The sequence below is a fragment of the Endocarpon pusillum genome, assembly GCF_000464535.1.
Source record: "Endocarpon pusillum Z07020 unplaced genomic scaffold C713005, whole genome shotgun sequence".
NCBI classification, from domain to species: Eukaryota; Fungi; Ascomycota; class Eurotiomycetes; order Verrucariales; family Verrucariaceae; genus Endocarpon; species Endocarpon pusillum.
The window spans coordinates 32,280-48,632 of NW_006913556.1; the positions used below are offsets into that span (position 1 = coordinate 32,280).

General features: G+C 47.8%; 6 protein-coding genes across 6 annotated transcripts; 5 read left to right on the top strand and 1 right to left on the bottom strand.

Annotated features, from left to right (window-relative positions):
• Positions 1-1,380: 1,380 nt before the first annotated feature.
• On the bottom strand, positions 1,381-4,254 carry EPUS_04136 (uncharacterized protein; the record flags this gene model as incomplete). The annotated part of the gene is made up of 3 exons (XM_007788130.1): positions 1,381-3,303; positions 3,370-3,715; positions 3,773-4,254. 3 exons carry the CDS (start codon positions 4,252-4,254, stop codon positions 1,381-1,383), a joined length of 2,751 nt encoding a protein of 916 aa, XP_007786320.1.
• Positions 4,255-8,872: 4,618 nt separating this feature from the next.
• Positions 8,873-9,491, top strand: EPUS_04137 (uncharacterized protein; the record flags this gene model as incomplete). Its single annotated transcript, XM_007788131.1, has 2 exons — positions 8,873-9,021; positions 9,077-9,491. The coding sequence occupies 2 exons, from the start codon at positions 8,873-8,875 to the stop codon at positions 9,489-9,491; spliced, it is 564 nt and encodes a 187-aa protein (XP_007786321.1).
• Positions 9,492-10,067: 576 nt separating this feature from the next.
• On the top strand, positions 10,068-10,479 carry EPUS_04138 (uncharacterized protein; the record flags this gene model as incomplete). The annotated part of the gene is made up of 2 exons (XM_007788132.1): positions 10,068-10,195; positions 10,260-10,479. The coding sequence occupies 2 exons, from the start codon at positions 10,068-10,070 to the stop codon at positions 10,477-10,479; spliced, it is 348 nt and encodes a 115-aa protein (XP_007786322.1).
• Positions 10,480-12,376: 1,897 nt separating this feature from the next.
• On the top strand, positions 12,377-12,659 carry EPUS_04139 (uncharacterized protein; the record flags this gene model as incomplete). The annotated part of the gene is made up of 2 exons (XM_007788133.1): positions 12,377-12,507; positions 12,557-12,659. The coding sequence occupies 2 exons, from the start codon at positions 12,377-12,379 to the stop codon at positions 12,657-12,659; spliced, it is 234 nt and encodes a 77-aa protein (XP_007786323.1).
• Positions 12,660-13,895: 1,236 nt separating this feature from the next.
• On the top strand, positions 13,896-14,363 carry EPUS_04140 (uncharacterized protein; the record flags this gene model as incomplete). The annotated part of the gene is made up of 2 exons (XM_007788134.1): positions 13,896-14,062; positions 14,144-14,363. The coding sequence occupies 2 exons, from the start codon at positions 13,896-13,898 to the stop codon at positions 14,361-14,363; spliced, it is 387 nt and encodes a 128-aa protein (XP_007786324.1).
• A 477-nt stretch (positions 14,364-14,840) lies between these two features.
• On the top strand, positions 14,841-15,372 carry EPUS_04141 (uncharacterized protein; the record flags this gene model as incomplete). The annotated part of the gene is made up of 2 exons (XM_007788135.1): positions 14,841-14,980; positions 15,042-15,372. The coding sequence occupies 2 exons, from the start codon at positions 14,841-14,843 to the stop codon at positions 15,370-15,372; spliced, it is 471 nt and encodes a 156-aa protein (XP_007786325.1).
• Between the last annotated feature and the right edge of the window lie 981 nt (positions 15,373-16,353).

The following is a 16,353-nucleotide window of genomic DNA, read 5'->3' on the forward strand; positions in this document are numbered from 1 at the left end:
TTGCGATCCTCCTTAAAGCTCTCTCTACGCTCGAACGTTTCTTACGATTCAACACTATGATTTCTATCCCGAAATTTCAGCAGCAAGGTCACAAGAGAGTCTATTTTACTATCCGGGCGATTTTGGGCATTCTACTACGATAATTAGGTGGTAAATGGCCATCCTCTACCCTCATCACAATCTGCACCGCAGCGCCAGCAATTCGAGGGTTAGCGCCAAGGAATTCGCAACAATTTTGCAACGCACAGTAAGCACCATATTTGCCTGATCCGCTGCAGGGCACACAGGCAGAGCCACCGTGGTTAACTCTCCACTTTATTTGGTTAAACTGATGATGTGGCGGTAGGAGGCTTAATTACTGGCTAGCTTCAATTCCCTTTCGGCGCTACTGTGGTTCCGTCGTATTTTGCCTTCTTATAACGGGCCACAGGATCTTTTCGGGTTGGCCTTGAAATTTCTGCGCTCGCTGCTTGGGGGCCTGATAGGCGGGGGGGGCGAATAGTGATGTTGACGTGATGGTTCGTAAGCCGATGGGGATTGCAACTCCTCAACAATGGCCCGAAGGCCCGGAAGGCCTGTGCTTCCCGAGGGCCACGTCGCTGGGTATCCCTGCATGAAAAATGGCACGGACCGGGCACCGATAGTTAAGTCAGCAGTCAAAGTCGAATACATGCGGAACGGAACGTGTCCGCAGGCGGGTCTCGGGGTTGCTCAGTCTAGGCATGGAGTACGGGTATGAGCCCCACCAATCAGGGGCTAGATATAGGTGGCTGACGCCTATGGATTTCAAGTACGGAGTAGGGGATAGGATATCCTGATGTACAGAACCTGTCATGTAACTAGAAGCATAGTTGTAAGCCAGGATTTCCGAGTTGGATGATTTCAAAATGTGAGGTCTTCAATTCTCATACACCATATATCTTTGACTCTGACCTCTACAATCGATCCCTCTCATTCCTCGCTCCCATGGCTACCACTTCTCCTGTCATCCTTTTCCTCCACTCTCAATCAATATGGAACACAATTATAAAGCAGATGCGCACTTCTGCCGACGCCTAAAAAGGCACGTCGAGACAGACGCGGTGATATCAATCAAGGTAGGAAGCAGGCCAAATAGACTGGTGGAGGGAAAGGACTAGATTGTCCTCATAACAATCCAAACCAGAAGAAAAATGTTCAAGAGGACTCCTGCAAAAAATGACGTCGGCGCGAACATGAGAGTAGTCTCGTTCCACCACAGAAGGAGTAGGAATGCACTCGAGGAAGGCGATTGGTGTATGAACAGTTATTAAAGAAGCTTGAGTGGTTACGGTGGTGTTCCGTCAAATTCGAGTATGTTGGTTCAACGCCCGGCCGGACATTGTGCAGGACAAATCCCACTCATAAACTCATGGTAAGCCATTCCCATTCTTGACCACTGTTCTGCTGCCCAGCAGCAGTGAGGCCCTGACTCATGCCTCCAGCGCGACCTGAGCCCATCATCTCTGCACCCTGCATTATGGTTGCCATTCCAGTTGGTCCGGAATTGATGGAAAAGTTGGCCGCTTTTGCTCGAGTAACGGGAGCCTGTACATGTCTGCTATCAGAAATAGGCTGTGATGCTGTGACATCGTTCACACGGCCCGGTAAAGATGCCGACACCAGAGGCTGCTGACTTCCGGAACCAGCAGAAGGCGCTGATACCTTCGAGAGACGTCGTTGACGTTTTGGCGTGACCTGAAAGGGCGGGTTTGTCTGCCCTGCAGCCAGGGGAGGTGCGGGCTTCGGTGGTGCAGCGGCAATTGGGACAACACCAGCCTTGACGCCGTTAGTGGTGGGAGGGAATGATGTCGGAGTGGTTGGGGTGTGTCCACTGTTGGTTGATCCTTGTACTGACTGCGGAGAAGCTGAATTGTTCTCACTCATGGTTTGATTAGAATTGGGAGTTGTCACGGGTGTCTGGTGTATCGACGGCTTTCGAGATGCCTTCTTAGACGCCCTGGTTGAAGCTGTGCCAACAGGCATCGTAGCTCCACTTCCGCGATTGCGCTTCTTGATGATATCTGTTTTCAAAGAAAGCGGCCGAACAACGCCGTGCAGTTTCAGGAACAGCCCACAAGCATTGCAGAGCGGATGACCTTCTGGATTACGCCGCCACAAAGGTGTGGTCTGCGTAAAGCAGTTTGCGCAAGTTGTAGGAGCACCATTCTGTTCACTGTTCTTGAGACTCGGACTTTCGGGCCGAGAAGGAGCTGCGCTGCTGAAGCTAGATTCGGGCGGAGACGTGGGGTTTGATGGGTGCATGTGCGGTCCTTGATTTGATAATGCGGGTGTTGAAGTGGTGCGAGGAATTTTCTGTCTCCGGGAATCCTGATCACGATTACGAATGTCGCTTACAGACGCTGCTGAGCCATGTGTTCGTCCCAGCCCTGGTCCACCACTCCAATCAGGAGGAGAATTGACGATTTCAGCACCCCCAATCCTGACTTGCTTTCCCTGTCCAAATCTCGGATAGCCATGGTATTCACGAACATTTGAATCCCATTGAATGCTGGAATTAAGATCAAGAGTGGGGTCGCCAACACCACCATATTCTGCTTGGAGTATCACATTTCGATCCGGGAAAGCTCCTCCATCATCGTCGTCATCGTTGTCTGAATCTACTCCAAATTGAAACATGTTGTCGTGGCTGGCCATGGTGACGCCTGGTGAAACCCTTTGTCTATATTCCGGTACAAGCACATTGGAAGGATTTACATGTTGCTGCTGCATGGGATAACCTGAAGAAGCTCCTGACGCACACATTCCATTGAATCTTGGCTCATTCCCAGAGCCATAAGGAAATGGCGAGTGCATAGAAGGTCCTAGGTGTGCTGGTCTCTGACCTCCATAGTTCAGCACGTCAAAATAATATTGTTGATGTTCATTATCATGGCCGGGTTGGGGCGTCGAAGCGGTGGATGGAAGGCCGGAAGCAGGAGGAGAGTAATAATCGGTAGAATTGAGGGAAGATGCCACAGAAGTGGGATTGTAAACATTCGAAAACGGACCGTTAGCTACAAGGGGTGATCCGGTTGGAGAAAAGGTAAAGTTTTGCTGGAAGGGCCCAGCGGAGTTGAGAATGGGGTCTTCATTAACGTTGAAAGTATCGATAGAGAAGGGGACTTGCGGGTGAGTACTGGCGTGAACTGGATATTGCTGTCGACTTGAATTCTGGTCCAGGATATAATCTGGTACCCCTAAATCGACTCCTGCATCAGTGGAGTTCATTGACACAGTTGTGGCAGGCACTTGAGGTGAGAATTCGGCAGGGCGCTTTCGAGCCTGACTAAACGTCAGTTGCTGTGAGCAGAGAAAGGGCCTTGACCGTGAATTAGCGTATGCACTCACCCTTCTTTCATCGACACTTGTCTTGCGGACCCGTCTCTCGACATAGTCAAATTCATGTGGCCGACCCGACCGCGCCAAGGGCTGTGGGACAGAACCCGGAATGAGTGTAGAGGAAGTACTCGGCTGTGCATCTTTCTTTGTGTTGATGGGTAGAGCAGAAGTTTTGTGGGCGGCTTTTGCCGGACTTTCCGTCGTCGGCGGTGTAAGACCGGCAGGCGAAGCGATCGAGTTGGGCATGATGAAGTCGTCAAGATTCATGGGATCGGGTGCGGTTCCATTGATGTCCTCCATTGGTTTGTGCATCTGCCCAATGCCGCTGAATAATGGAGGCTTGCTCTGCTGCGACCTGCAGGACGTGAATCAGAGAGAGCACCGACAAAGACAGGGTACCTGAGTGGCATACATGGCTTGCATCTGTTCTCTGCGCTTCAGATTCATGGCCATCATTCGCCAAGTCAGGTTTTCCATACGTTCCTGGTTGGGCAAGCGGGTCTTTGTCTTGCTGTACAGCTTCCATATCTGCGTCCCTAATGGATCTTTCTTCTGCATCTCATCTGGGCTTTCGAGACCACTCCTGGCGGCGTCATCCTCCCAGTCAGGGAAGGTGGACTCTTGCAACAGCCCATGCCGAGCAATTGCTTCTTGGGTGGAGAAATCCAGCTTGCCCCCTCCTATAGCGGTGCTTGTAATTGTTTTGATATTGCGAGCATTCGGGCTTGGATGTCGCAAGGCAATTGTTTGTGGTGCGTCGTCGTCGGGTGGGGAGTGGTAGAACTGGTCAGCTTCCACCACAGGTGTTGAATCATTGGCACCAGGTTGGAAGGCAGCAGTAGCACCAATGGCCGCACGTCCCCCACGCTCTGCATGTGGTGCAGCAAAAGGCATGGCCGGGGGGTGATTTCGGGTAATTTGCAGGGTAACAATATGCGACACATCAGAAGTGGCTTGCACGAGTCCGAGCACGTCTTGTCCGCTTTCCAGATGTGCCTTTGTCTTGCTAAACCATATAATCCTCGTTGCCAGCCAGGTCCTCCACAATTTTCACGTAGGAAGTTCTCGGTGCTGTAGGAAGAACTCGGGGCGCAGGACAAGTGCCCTTTGCATCTCCCCCTTGTAGGCTCTCGTTGGAGTAGCAGGAGGAAAGTTTGTCGGACTGACGCCTAGCGCAGTTCGATTTACCGAGTCGGTCACTAAGGCGGATGGGCACCTGCATAGCAGCGTCAGATGGGCGGGTCAACATCTGAAGTGGACCAAGCGGTGGGCTTAGCTTTACTGGCAGGTGTGGTGAGTGTTGGTGGATCTTGACCCTGCCATGGTGGGTGCAAAAAGTGGTCCAAGCGATGACCAGCAGGGATTGCACACACTTAAGCCGGGGGTTACGACGACGCAAAGAGCATGCTTTGGGTAACAATACTCCGTACCAAGTCCATGAATCCAGTAAAGGCAGAAGGATTCGTCTATTGTGCAGCTGGCTGCTGTTTTAGAGCCGCCCTTGCGATGCATCTACTCTTGACGCTACGATGACGGTCTTTGAACCTTGCAGACTCCCCAACCCCATCGGCCGGAATTCCTGTATCACATGAAGCCCAAAACAGGCGGCGAAAAGAGCGGCAACAGGGTACAGGTACGGAGTACACACTTCTTGGAGATCTGAAAAATCTTCCTGCATCTTCACCTCCCTCCTTCAGTAACCCGATCCTGGTGTTAAATAGAGAAGAATCTGTTCCAGTACAATCGTCAGGCTTACAGCAGTCACAACTCACGGCTAATTCATGTGGACCACATACAAAAGAATTACCTTTCTCTGGATATTGTGGCAATGTACTATGGTCCATGGTGAATTGCCCAAAGCACTTGTAATGTTTAATATTCACTGGCTCACGATCAGGCAATAATTGCTGCCACTCAAGATACACTTCCTCACTTACATGTGTCAATCCACAAGAGGGACAGCCGAGGACAGATGTGGGTCTCACCTTCTGCATGCTACTTAGCCACAGCAGCTGGGGATCACTGATCGCTCTTTCACTGTACTACGTACATCGGTAAGTATAATACCACTCGAATGGTTCTATGTGCTTTACGTTCTTCTCAGGTCATGCTGGCTGTATCTCTGATTGTTCATCTTTGTATACTCGGAGCCCAAGCCACCACACTATTCTATTGCGACCTACTTCTTGTTCGCTGAGAATCGAGCTGGAAAGGAGCACTCAGACTACGTATATCAATTCCATGCTGGGTACGCGTGACTCCCTCGAGTCTACTCCGTACCGATGTCTGGATTCCAGGTCTCGAGTTAGCGGACAGGTACCGAAGATTGCTCACCAGTCATCCTTTGAAGGGCACATTACACGGCGGTGCGGTGTTGATGGAACTGTGATTCTGCAATTCACTGCCTATGACTGAAGGGTTTAGACAGTCAGCATTCGTGGATGCGGAATCGGTAAGAAAGGGAACCAGAAGGCCCTCCTGGCAAGTCCAGATCCGAGAAATATCGTCGAGTTTATTCGTCAGATGTAAATCCACGGCTTCAGACTAAACGATGAGAGATAGCCCTGGTATAGTTGATCATCATTAGTAGAGCATAACTCAACTAGTGAAATTGCGGAAAAGCGATTCCGCTCGTGTCCATGGTTAGCTGTGAATGCGCTTCTTACTCGAACAGATTTTGTTAGGCCACCATCCTTGCTGTTGTACGGAGTACTCCGTACTAACTTATGGTATGAAGCAGGAGTATCCATAGCACAGTGCTAAGAGCATTTAGTATTCAATACGTTGCCACACACTCCTCCAAAGAAGCTCCTCTTGTTCCTGCCCACACGAATCAGGTTGGCTGATACCATTCACCACTCTGGGAACTAATAGTCGCGTTTGAGAGCTGTTTTGACATCAAGTTTCTAGCTTTGAGCTATGAATACTTCTGCCTGGTACCGTAGCAATGTAAGTTAGGATGCGTGGCTCTAGACTTGGCCATCACAATTGAAACGAGTTGCACATCGACTGGCGCCATCAATGGGCCGATATCTAGTTTGCTCTTGGCGACCCTGGAATATTCCGCCACTGAACTAACGTAGTAACATGGCCATCGTATTCGTAGATCTCTGCATTGTCACGGCGGCTGGTATCCGTGCTTCCCCGATTGGCAAGGGGCTCTTCTGAGTCGATGCAATTATTGCACAAGAGGTTCGAGAGAGGTTGCAAAAAGGTTGACGATGGCTGTCAGGCACGTTCTTGGTGATCCGTTCGAACAGCTGATCCAGTTAGTAATTCTGACAAGAAACGGGAGGGGCTGCGTTAGGTCAAATTTTTCAACAGGATGCTGTGCGCTAGGATGGCCCACCACGGTCCATCTCTCGGCCTCATTCGAAGCTGCACATCTTGTTTTTCTGGTTCTAGAATCCAGAAAGGGAACTTGGGCGAGACAAGTTATTGATTTCGATCTCAAAGCTTGAACAGCACCGCTTCTTTTCTTTTATGTTAGGTGATTTCTGGGTCGAAGATCGAACATTCTCTGGCCTCGGGAATGGAGGGGTGTGCTTCCCCCCAGAGGCGGCAAAAGGTGTCTGCCACTAGGAAGTCTAGACAGAGTGTACCCCCACGCCGCTAATTCAAGACAGCCGGGAGCGCTATTGATGTTTCCCCGGAAATCTTGGCTGCAGTATGCGCGGTAGCCCCTGTTCTGTTCTCTAGGGCCTGGGCAAGACCCAGAAAGGCGATGGTCAAGCTCTCTGGCATCTTCGAGAATTCGTATTCGCTTGATTCGAGCCTTGACATCGTTGGATTCAGGCATTATGAGTGTAGGTGTAGTAATGGGTCTGCAAGACCGGAAGAAAGCCTCGAGGCACATTTGTGTCCCAAATGAGGTTGTCGGCCATGAAAGCGTCAGAGAGCTCGCTGGCAAAGCTGGCATAGAGTCATGCCGAGTTGTCGGCCATGTGTCCTTCTAAAATCTGGCGGGCACGAATCTCGATAAGCTCCTTGTGCACCTTCTTGCCCCGTTCCGGCTCCTCCACCAGCGATACTTTCGACCATTGTGGCATTCGTTGCGTCGTATCCGAGACGAAAGCCCAAAATGTGCTCTGAATGCAATTTTGTGTGAAGGTTGAACAGTAGCTGACAAGGTAGTGTATTCGTCGTCGAAGAGCTGGCCTTCGGTATTGTCTTCGACCTCGCGAAAAGGTAGGCTGTTGAACCAGAGCAGAGCACTTCTGACTGCTAGGAAATGGGATTAGGAACTCCATATATGCAGGTCTTCTTTGTGCAGCAGAATTTATGGCTAGATAAGACATTTGCGCCGACCCTTGCAAATGCCGCAAGATACCAATTCGAGCATATCTTCGACATGATACGCCAAGGCCAGATGCGTCGATAGCAAGTGCAGTCGTCCAATTATCAGCAATCAGCCAATCCGTGTCCCAGCCCCAGATAAGCACTTCACAACACAAGACGAGCTCCACTGCGTCCTCAAATCCTTACAGCATTCTCAGATTGTACTACCATGCCTGCAGCTACGGTCTGCGGTCCGGAAGTCAATTATGAAGCTGATGCAGGTACTCGCCATAGCCGTGCCTACGCTCCATCGAACATTTTGCTTGACATACAGCCGGGCTGCTTACTGTCATATGTCGTCAAGCGACATGTAGCGCCAATCACGCGAAGCAAACCTAACCACACCTCGAGAGAAAGCATCAGAGCCAACAGGAGTATCTACTCTACCTTGGCCTGTTAATGATCACATAGCTGGAGGTCTCCAATGAAGATATGCGATTCCTGCACCATAAAGTTCAGTCCTCCATCGGCAGAGGTAACAAAGAGGAAGGGGTTTTCAGGTAGACAATCTGAGTTGTCGAAGACAGCAGCGAATGCGTTGAACTGGGTGCCATGTTGAGAATCTGCCACAAGTGCTTCGAATTCATCAAGATCTGGTCGAACAGGCACATTCTGTTGGACGAGCTACACTTCCACAGCATCGCCTCAAGTTTCGGCTAGGGAGGTCGAACTTAAGTATGGAAAACTACTGCACTGTGCTCGCATTGACTGAAGGTGGGGAGTTTGTGCAGCATTGAAAGTTAGGGACAGTTATATATCTCTATGGACATGTGGTGTTCTTGTTGTCAGAGCTGTGGTTCGGACTATCCGCTATGTTGGGCTGCTTTCCAGGCCCCAGTACACCTAGCATATGCTAGAAACATCAACCATCAACCTAGTTTTCGAGTGCCATTTCGTTCACACTAGAATTTGCAACAAAACTTCCATTCATTTCACCAAACCTTCTTTCATTGTACTTCTCGTCCACTAAAGACAAATGCAAGTACATATCTACTCCCGCCTCTTCTAAATCCTCTGACACAGCCGCCTTACGTCTTCTCGGATTGCAAAGCTTCTCTTACTTGAGTCTCAACAAGGTATGACAGATCAGTGTTTGGAACTTCTATCTACCACCCAGAGATGCTGACTTGAACAGTCAAAACCTCAAACTCGAATTCACCCGCTCCCACTGACCATGCCTCCGAAATCTACTGACGCAGCGGTGGCGGCGGCGACAAAGGACACGAACTTCTTGGCCACTTGTTTCATGAACATGAAAACAAAGCCAGTGGTCGACAATGCTGCCGTGGCGGCGCAGCTTTCGATGTCTGTTGGTGGTGTAGCGTGAGTCTTAGCCTATTGGTCACCTCGCCGTCACCTACTAATATGTGCGTACAAGTAACAAGCTTCGTCCTATAATCAAAGCTATGGAAGATGCCGGAGCTCTCTGGACCACCGATCAGCCACCCACAGCAAATCGTGCTCGCGGTGGTGGTGCAAAAGCAACAACCAAGAAAGTCGAGACTGAGGCCAAAAAGGACGATGGAACCGAGAACGAGGACGCAACAGCACCAGTCACACCAAAACCAAAAGCCAGGAGTCCGAAGAAGACACCTGCCAAAACTCCTAGTTCTTCTGCCAAGCGCGGTCGTAAGGGAGGAGACTCCGACATAGATGGCGAGGGTCCAGTGGAGGAAGAATCAATTACCAGGAAGAAGGCAAAGGTCGCTCCAGGCCCGATCACGGAAGAAGTTGAGATCAAAGAAAACATCAAGAAGGAAGCCGACGGCAGCAGTGCTGAGTACGGGGAGTAAGAGGGCTTTGGTGAGGTTCGTGAAGCCGACTAGCGTCTCTGGAGTAGTGGTAGAGCAGGAGTGGAACGGGAGGACAAGCTGCAGGCAGGGAGGAGTAGCTATTTCAGCATGCGGATTTCCCAAGAATGGCAATGATTTGTGCCTCGCAGAGGAATTATATCATATGCCCGTGCCATAGAAGACAGCGCGAGCAATATGGCCAGCTTCAGCGATTACAGACAGCCTGCTCGTCATGGAGAGTCTACAATGCGGTAAAGGCTAGGAGTTCTTCTTGGTGCTTGAGATCGTTGCTCATATTCTGGAAGATTCATGACGCGAAGTGTTTTCTACGACTCATATTCTTTATGCTCTTGTTAAATCATCTTCACTCGTAGTTCTAGTGCAGTGTTCTCACACGATCTTCAACTTGGCCCCAAAGCCTTGGTTCAGCATTTACAGCATCCTTTCCACATCCCCGACTCAACAACTCGTTCTTCAACAGTCACCCTTTTTCTCACCACCACATACACTACAAACATCTTAAAACTCAAAATCCCACAAACTACCCATCAGATCGTCAGAACCAAGATCTTCATCATGGCACCAAAATTCAATGACGCCGACTTTGCAGTCCTCATTTCTTGCCTCAAAAACTCCTCGACCAAACTGACTCCAGATTTCGATAAAGTCGCAAAAGAATGTGGCTTGAAGAGCGGTAGGGCTGCGTAAGTCTTTCCTTCCTTTCCCATGTCTCGATCTTCAAGGACACTGCTTACTTTTATATCCAAGCTACCATCGTCACTGGGGCATGATGAAGAAGCTTGGTTTGGTTGGGACCAGACCTGCGGCAGCAAAGGCCAAGAAGGACAGCAGCGCTGCGGCTACAAACAAACGTGCTTTCATTAAGACTGAGGAGGGTGAGGACGGCGATGTTGATGGAGATGAGGTTGATGGTGAGGCGTCAGAGGAGATGGAGAGCCCAAGCAAGAAAGCTAAGACGAGTGCCTAAGATGCTCTTCTTAAAGTGCCTGGTCACTGGGAAGTGAAAACTGGGGAATGTTTCTGATGACTATTGCTGCTGGTAACTCGAGGTGCTGTTCGTACAAAGGGCCTGTAGCGGTAGTTGACGTCGGGCTATTGCTTTGCAATCACCCTTGAGAGCTTTAAAATAACACAGTCATCCTCAGGATTTTTTTTTACGTGTGCTCATCTACACTCGTGACCAGGATGGTCATTATGCAATTTGTGCTTCTCGTGTCTCAAAGAAAAAGCTGCTGGCTGTTTCCATTCATGTCACAATCCGATGTTACCTTGATCCCGGATCTTCAAAAGCCTGGTAACAGCTACGACCTGGTTTGCCTTTCGAAGAGCTATCCCTTGAAATCAAAACCAATGCGACCAACCTGCACATCCAAAACAGTGAAAGATCGCGGGAGCATGTAAACAAGATTTTCATCCATTATTTCTTGCAGCCGCTTCGCTTTTGAAGGGAATTACATTAGCCTGGACTATTACTTGCGGCTTGGTAGCGGCACTTGTCTTGGTGTGTGCTCAAGAGTGACATAAATGGTGGTGGAAGACAGGTTCCATCTGACATAACATTTGATGATTCAACAGCAAAAGAGGCCTTATGATCGTAGTTTGCGCACTACGAATTGCGTGCTTATAACCGACATTGTCGCTTCACCGAGATGAACAGTCTCAGCACTTGCCTAATCGCGTAATTCGGAAAGTTCGGAAGAAGTCTTGGCAGAAATTGCCCCCTCGGGCATGAACACTTGGTGGATGAAACAATACCTGCATCCTCACCTGCACATGTGTAAAAGTTGACGAACGAGATGGAATTCTGCTGGGAGAATGATAGAGCCTTACAATACATGATGGCTGTGAGGACATTGCAAAATTTGTGGTGCGCGTCCCTGCTACCTTGATAAAAAGGCCATTCCCCAGGAGAGTCCAAGAACCAACCTATTGGGTAACTCAAGGCTTGATCTCTGATTGTCTGAGCACTAGACAAGTTCGTGTTGTCTATCTGCAAGTACCTGCCACTGTATGTAGGCATTTCAGCCCAAAGAGAAAGGAAAACCAAGAGTAGCAGTCCTGACTGGTTAGGCCGTTCTCCCCACCACATTCTATTGTGCATCTCATCATCAAACAATGATAATGAGGCATTCCACATCACAAAGACCTTATCACAAAGCCGCCTGCTCTTGTTACAACAAGGGGTACTCCGGGCGGTCTAGAATGCAATGTATGCATCGCAGCCTGAGACTCTTCTACAAACTTGACCAACCTCTTAAAGATGCTTGGCACCCCCCTTGAGGTCAGATTGCTGGTAGTCTTTTCAGAAGATGGCTTATGAAGCCATTCAGCCGACACCTTCCTGCACACTATATCAAAGAACTCATGAAAAAGATGAGAACTAGACCCCAAGATAATATAAACTCTCAGTGGAGGCCCTCAAGTTACTTACTTCATGAAAAGGCCTTTTTGACAATCTTTACAAATATGGATTATTAATGAAGGATAGAGGCCGCCAATACTACGTGAGTAGATATGCTGTTTTTGAGATAAATAGTCCAGGTGGACTCCCATGTGAAAAGAAGAAACCTTACTAATATTTCAAAAAGTATTAATATGTAGTGCTGGAGGGTGTCAATACTTAGTGTCAGTAAGAGGCGCCAAGATAGCTTAATCCTGGAAGAGTAAGCTTACCCGATCGGTCTGTCTATTCGCCGCAGTACTAGCCAATCGGAGACTGATCCGTTCCGGCCCTAGGCACTACTCTTTCTTTAAGACTACAATCTATACTTTTCATTCTTCCAACAACATCTTATCACACACACTGCAGTACTATTCAACAAAGCAACATCATCTCAACCGCTTCCAACAAGACTACAATCATTATGGCACCCTCAAAACCCTTTGATGCCGAAGCTGCCCTTGACTATATGCTCTTACTTATCTCGAACTCAGAATTCAAGCCTGACTTCCATGCAACTGCAGTGGCTGCGGATATTGCAAGTGCAAACAATGCGTATGCTATATCAGTCTATACATTCAAAGCACACTAATACTATGTACAGACAGAAGAAATTCAAAAAGATCGTCGAGCAGGGTGGCAAATACAAGCTTGTCAAGGGCAAGGTCGTTGCGGCTGATGCTGAGGAGGATGAAGACGAAGCTTGAGATGACAAAAGACTACATCATGGCGTGGCATATTGCTTGGGTTGGTTAGGAGTTCCGAGTGGTGCAGAAAGGCGTCGCTTGATTGAATAAAGTTCACCAAGTCTAGTGACTGAAAGATGGAGACAACATAAATCAATACATTGCTCCATTCTGGCTAGTTTATTTGGGCTTCTTCATCTAGTTTGAGTGTACTCAGACTGATATACAATTCTCCATAGGAACTGCCAAGTGAAATTTAAGGGCTCAGTGCTTAGTCAGTATGACTTAGCTCCAAAGTAATCTTACTGGAAAGGCTTTTGAGAGAAAATCCCACTGTCATCTATTTTCTTAAGAAAATGCATAACAAGCTCATACTCACTATTGAACCTAATTGAGACTGGTCTGTCGGGCGATCATTCCGATGGGCCAATAAAGTCAACCTCCTTGCTTCCAGGTCCAGCATCCCACATTTCGAGAGGCATGTGCCAGGAATGGGCAGAAGATAACATAAGTGCAACAGGCATGCGCTGAACAGTAGTAGAAACGCCTAGAACGCCTATAGCTTCTGGCAACAGGCGTACAATGAACAAAGATTACGACAACCATGCCGTCCACGAATTAGGCGCTACTTAACAATGGTGCACAGCAAAGTCTCTGCAGCACACTAATGACACAGGAATGATAGCTCAAGGTTGCTCCTAAGCTACTCATAGTTATTTGTACCGCCGATCTCAAGTCTTGGTTAAGGTTGCAAAGATTATTACACTGCGCAAAACATCGGATGAACCAGCAATATGTTGTTGATGAATATTTGATCAGAATTGCTTACTATATGTGTTTGGTCTTCAGTTGCTCCTGATTAGAGTGTGTTTTGCTAATCGGGGCCCGCTACAAGAGAAGAGAGGGTTGGTACCAAATCCACAACCAATTCTTCAGCTTAGGACTCGGCTATGTACGTCTGACAACATCCCCCACAATACTGTTTTGGGTTTCTGCTGCTCTAACAGAGTAGAGACTCGAACAGGACATAGACAGTGCCCAACATGCTGAGACTACCGCGATTCTACCAGCCTCCGTTTTGATTTTCTGCAGGAGATTTCCAGGCAACACTATATTAAAGCTTCAACAAGTCCCACAATATTACACATCTACTGTACCTTGTCTTTCCCATCGGCTATCTCGACCTCCGTACCTTCTATTGAAGAGAAAGATCTTTCTAGAACACAGAAAACATCAGTCCTACCTTCATCATTCACAATGTCGACTCTGAAAACAACTGACAAGGCCCAAGCATCCAGCAATGCAGACACTGAACTCAAACCAGCAGAGAAGAAGCCGCTGTATAGCGTCCTTACTCATCTCCAAGACCGCATCGACTTTGAGAGAGTTGCCTCTGATATTGAGATTCCGAATGCAGAGGCAGCGTAAGATACAGGGATACTTCTTATTTTTGTCAAATTAGTCCATTGACTTTTCTTGTCGAAAGCGATTAAGACGTCTTTTAGGGAAAAAAAGATTGCAACCACCATCAAAGGTGATCAGATTGGTGAAACTGGCAATGACGGAAACTTTATGGGAGACACAAAGACTCCTGTAGGGATACAAACAAAGACTAAGGCTGCTATTACGCCAAAAGAATTGATGGATGCAGGATCTGCTCGAAAGAAACGAAAGACCACCGAAATGAAGGGAGGTGGAGATGGTTTGGTCGAGGCTAAGGGATAATAGACTGCGCTCTTCAAGAATGGTGTTGAGTAGGGAGCTACAAAGAATCAGATGGCCTAACAACAGAAAGTAGAGCTGATAGTGCTGCTGCACCAATGGAAATTCCAGATTCTATACTGACTTTTGCTCAAGCGAGTTCAACAAGACCTGAGTGCTTTCGAGATTAATTTACAAGGTCTTCTTCTTCTATATATTCACACAACATCCTAGTGAGACTTTGACACTTCTAGAGATTGAAAGGCTCAAAATCTTCTTTTGTCTGCCTTCCTTGTATCATGAATGCAGGTCTAGTGAATTCTCGGAGTTTCCATAAACTCCAAACACACGGTCGGTCTTCTATGTCTTTCAAATATCTTCTGATCTGCTTTTGATCTTTACCACACAACCTTTGATCTTCTATCACAAAAATTCAATCTCGAGCATCCACTGTTCGCGACTTCTCTACCTCATACCAACATTCAGTCATAAGAAATTACAATGTCCTCATCCAACGCTACCCGAACCTTTGAGAACGATCCAAACTACATGCTGCTCTACTACGCGGTGAAGATTATGACAGGAAAACCTGACTTCGAACTCATCAAGGCAAAGACCGGAATCATTTCGACCGCTGCTGTGTAAGTAGAGTAATTAATGATTTGAAATCTTCTAACTGACACCATATTTTTGTTGTAACAGCAAGAAGCGGTTCGAGCGTCTTCTCAAAGCCCAAGATGATGTTGAGGATGTTAATGGAACTGCGGCCACTGCTGCTACCGACGCGGCTCCTGATCCAGCTTCGCCTTTGACTCCTACTGCTACAGCCACTACACCCTCAAAAGCTGGCAAGCGTGGTGGAGGAAAGGGAAAGGGTACTAAGAATGGCGGAAATGAAGCGAAGATCAAAAATACTACTACCAAGGCTACACCCAAGAAGCGCAAGGTAGCGGATGTGGAGGACGAGCTGGTGGATGATGAGGAGAATGCTGGTGATTCGCCAATGTCAGTCAAGGAGGATATCGACGAATAGATCAGCATAACAGCCGAACAGTGTATCTAGCACATTGCAGATGAAGTGCTTTGGATGTTGGCACCGCTCTTTTGGCTAAAGCAGACAAGCAATAAAATTCCTAGCCATTAGGCAGAGCTTTTAGGATACACAATTCAGCAGATCCTATTACCATTAGTACCGCTTTTTCTTGAAGATGCTAGTCTCCAGCCCAACTACTAGGTATAGGCCCCTGTAAATATCTCTTTATTCCCTTTCCGAATCTCTCAATACACCCTCCTTTAACCTTCTTTCTTAATCGCCAACAAGATACACAAAGTGATTCTAGTTGAAGATTATCTTAATAATCCGGACCCCAAAACACTGTACAGCACAATCAAACACTTCAACTCAAAGACACAGACTTCGCTGAAGTTGCAAAGAAGATTGGTTTTAAAGATGCTGCTTTCGCCTAACTTTTCTACTTCTTTTCCTGCTACCGGCTATTCCCCCTGATGCCCGATCATCACTTTTAGTTCATTCTGCAATCCTAGATGAGGTCTTCTTAACCGCATCACAAACACCTAAGGCAGGACTACTGCAGCCAAAAAAAGCGGCTGCTGGTAGAAGCGATGGCAAGAATGAGTCTGATAGTGAGGCCGCTGATGACGATTGAGCTCCGTTTGAGCTCCGTTTATATGGTGGAGCAATACTGGATGGATTTGCTGGATCCGGAGACTACCAGACATAGAGACTACTAAGCGTAGATGCTACCAAGTGTAGAGACTACCAAGCGTAGAGACTACCAAGCGTAGTGCTACCACATACGGTTGCTACCAGATATGATTTGCTACTGGATATGACTTCTTGGAGAGCACCAGTAGCAAGATTGACTGGCCGATTTATACTTCTAAGATGTCTGTTAGAACACTAGAACTGGACTTCATAATTAGGTAGAGGGGAAGCTGTTTACCTATAAATTAACAAAGCTGTTTTCTTGATAAGTTGCTGCTTCAATAAAAT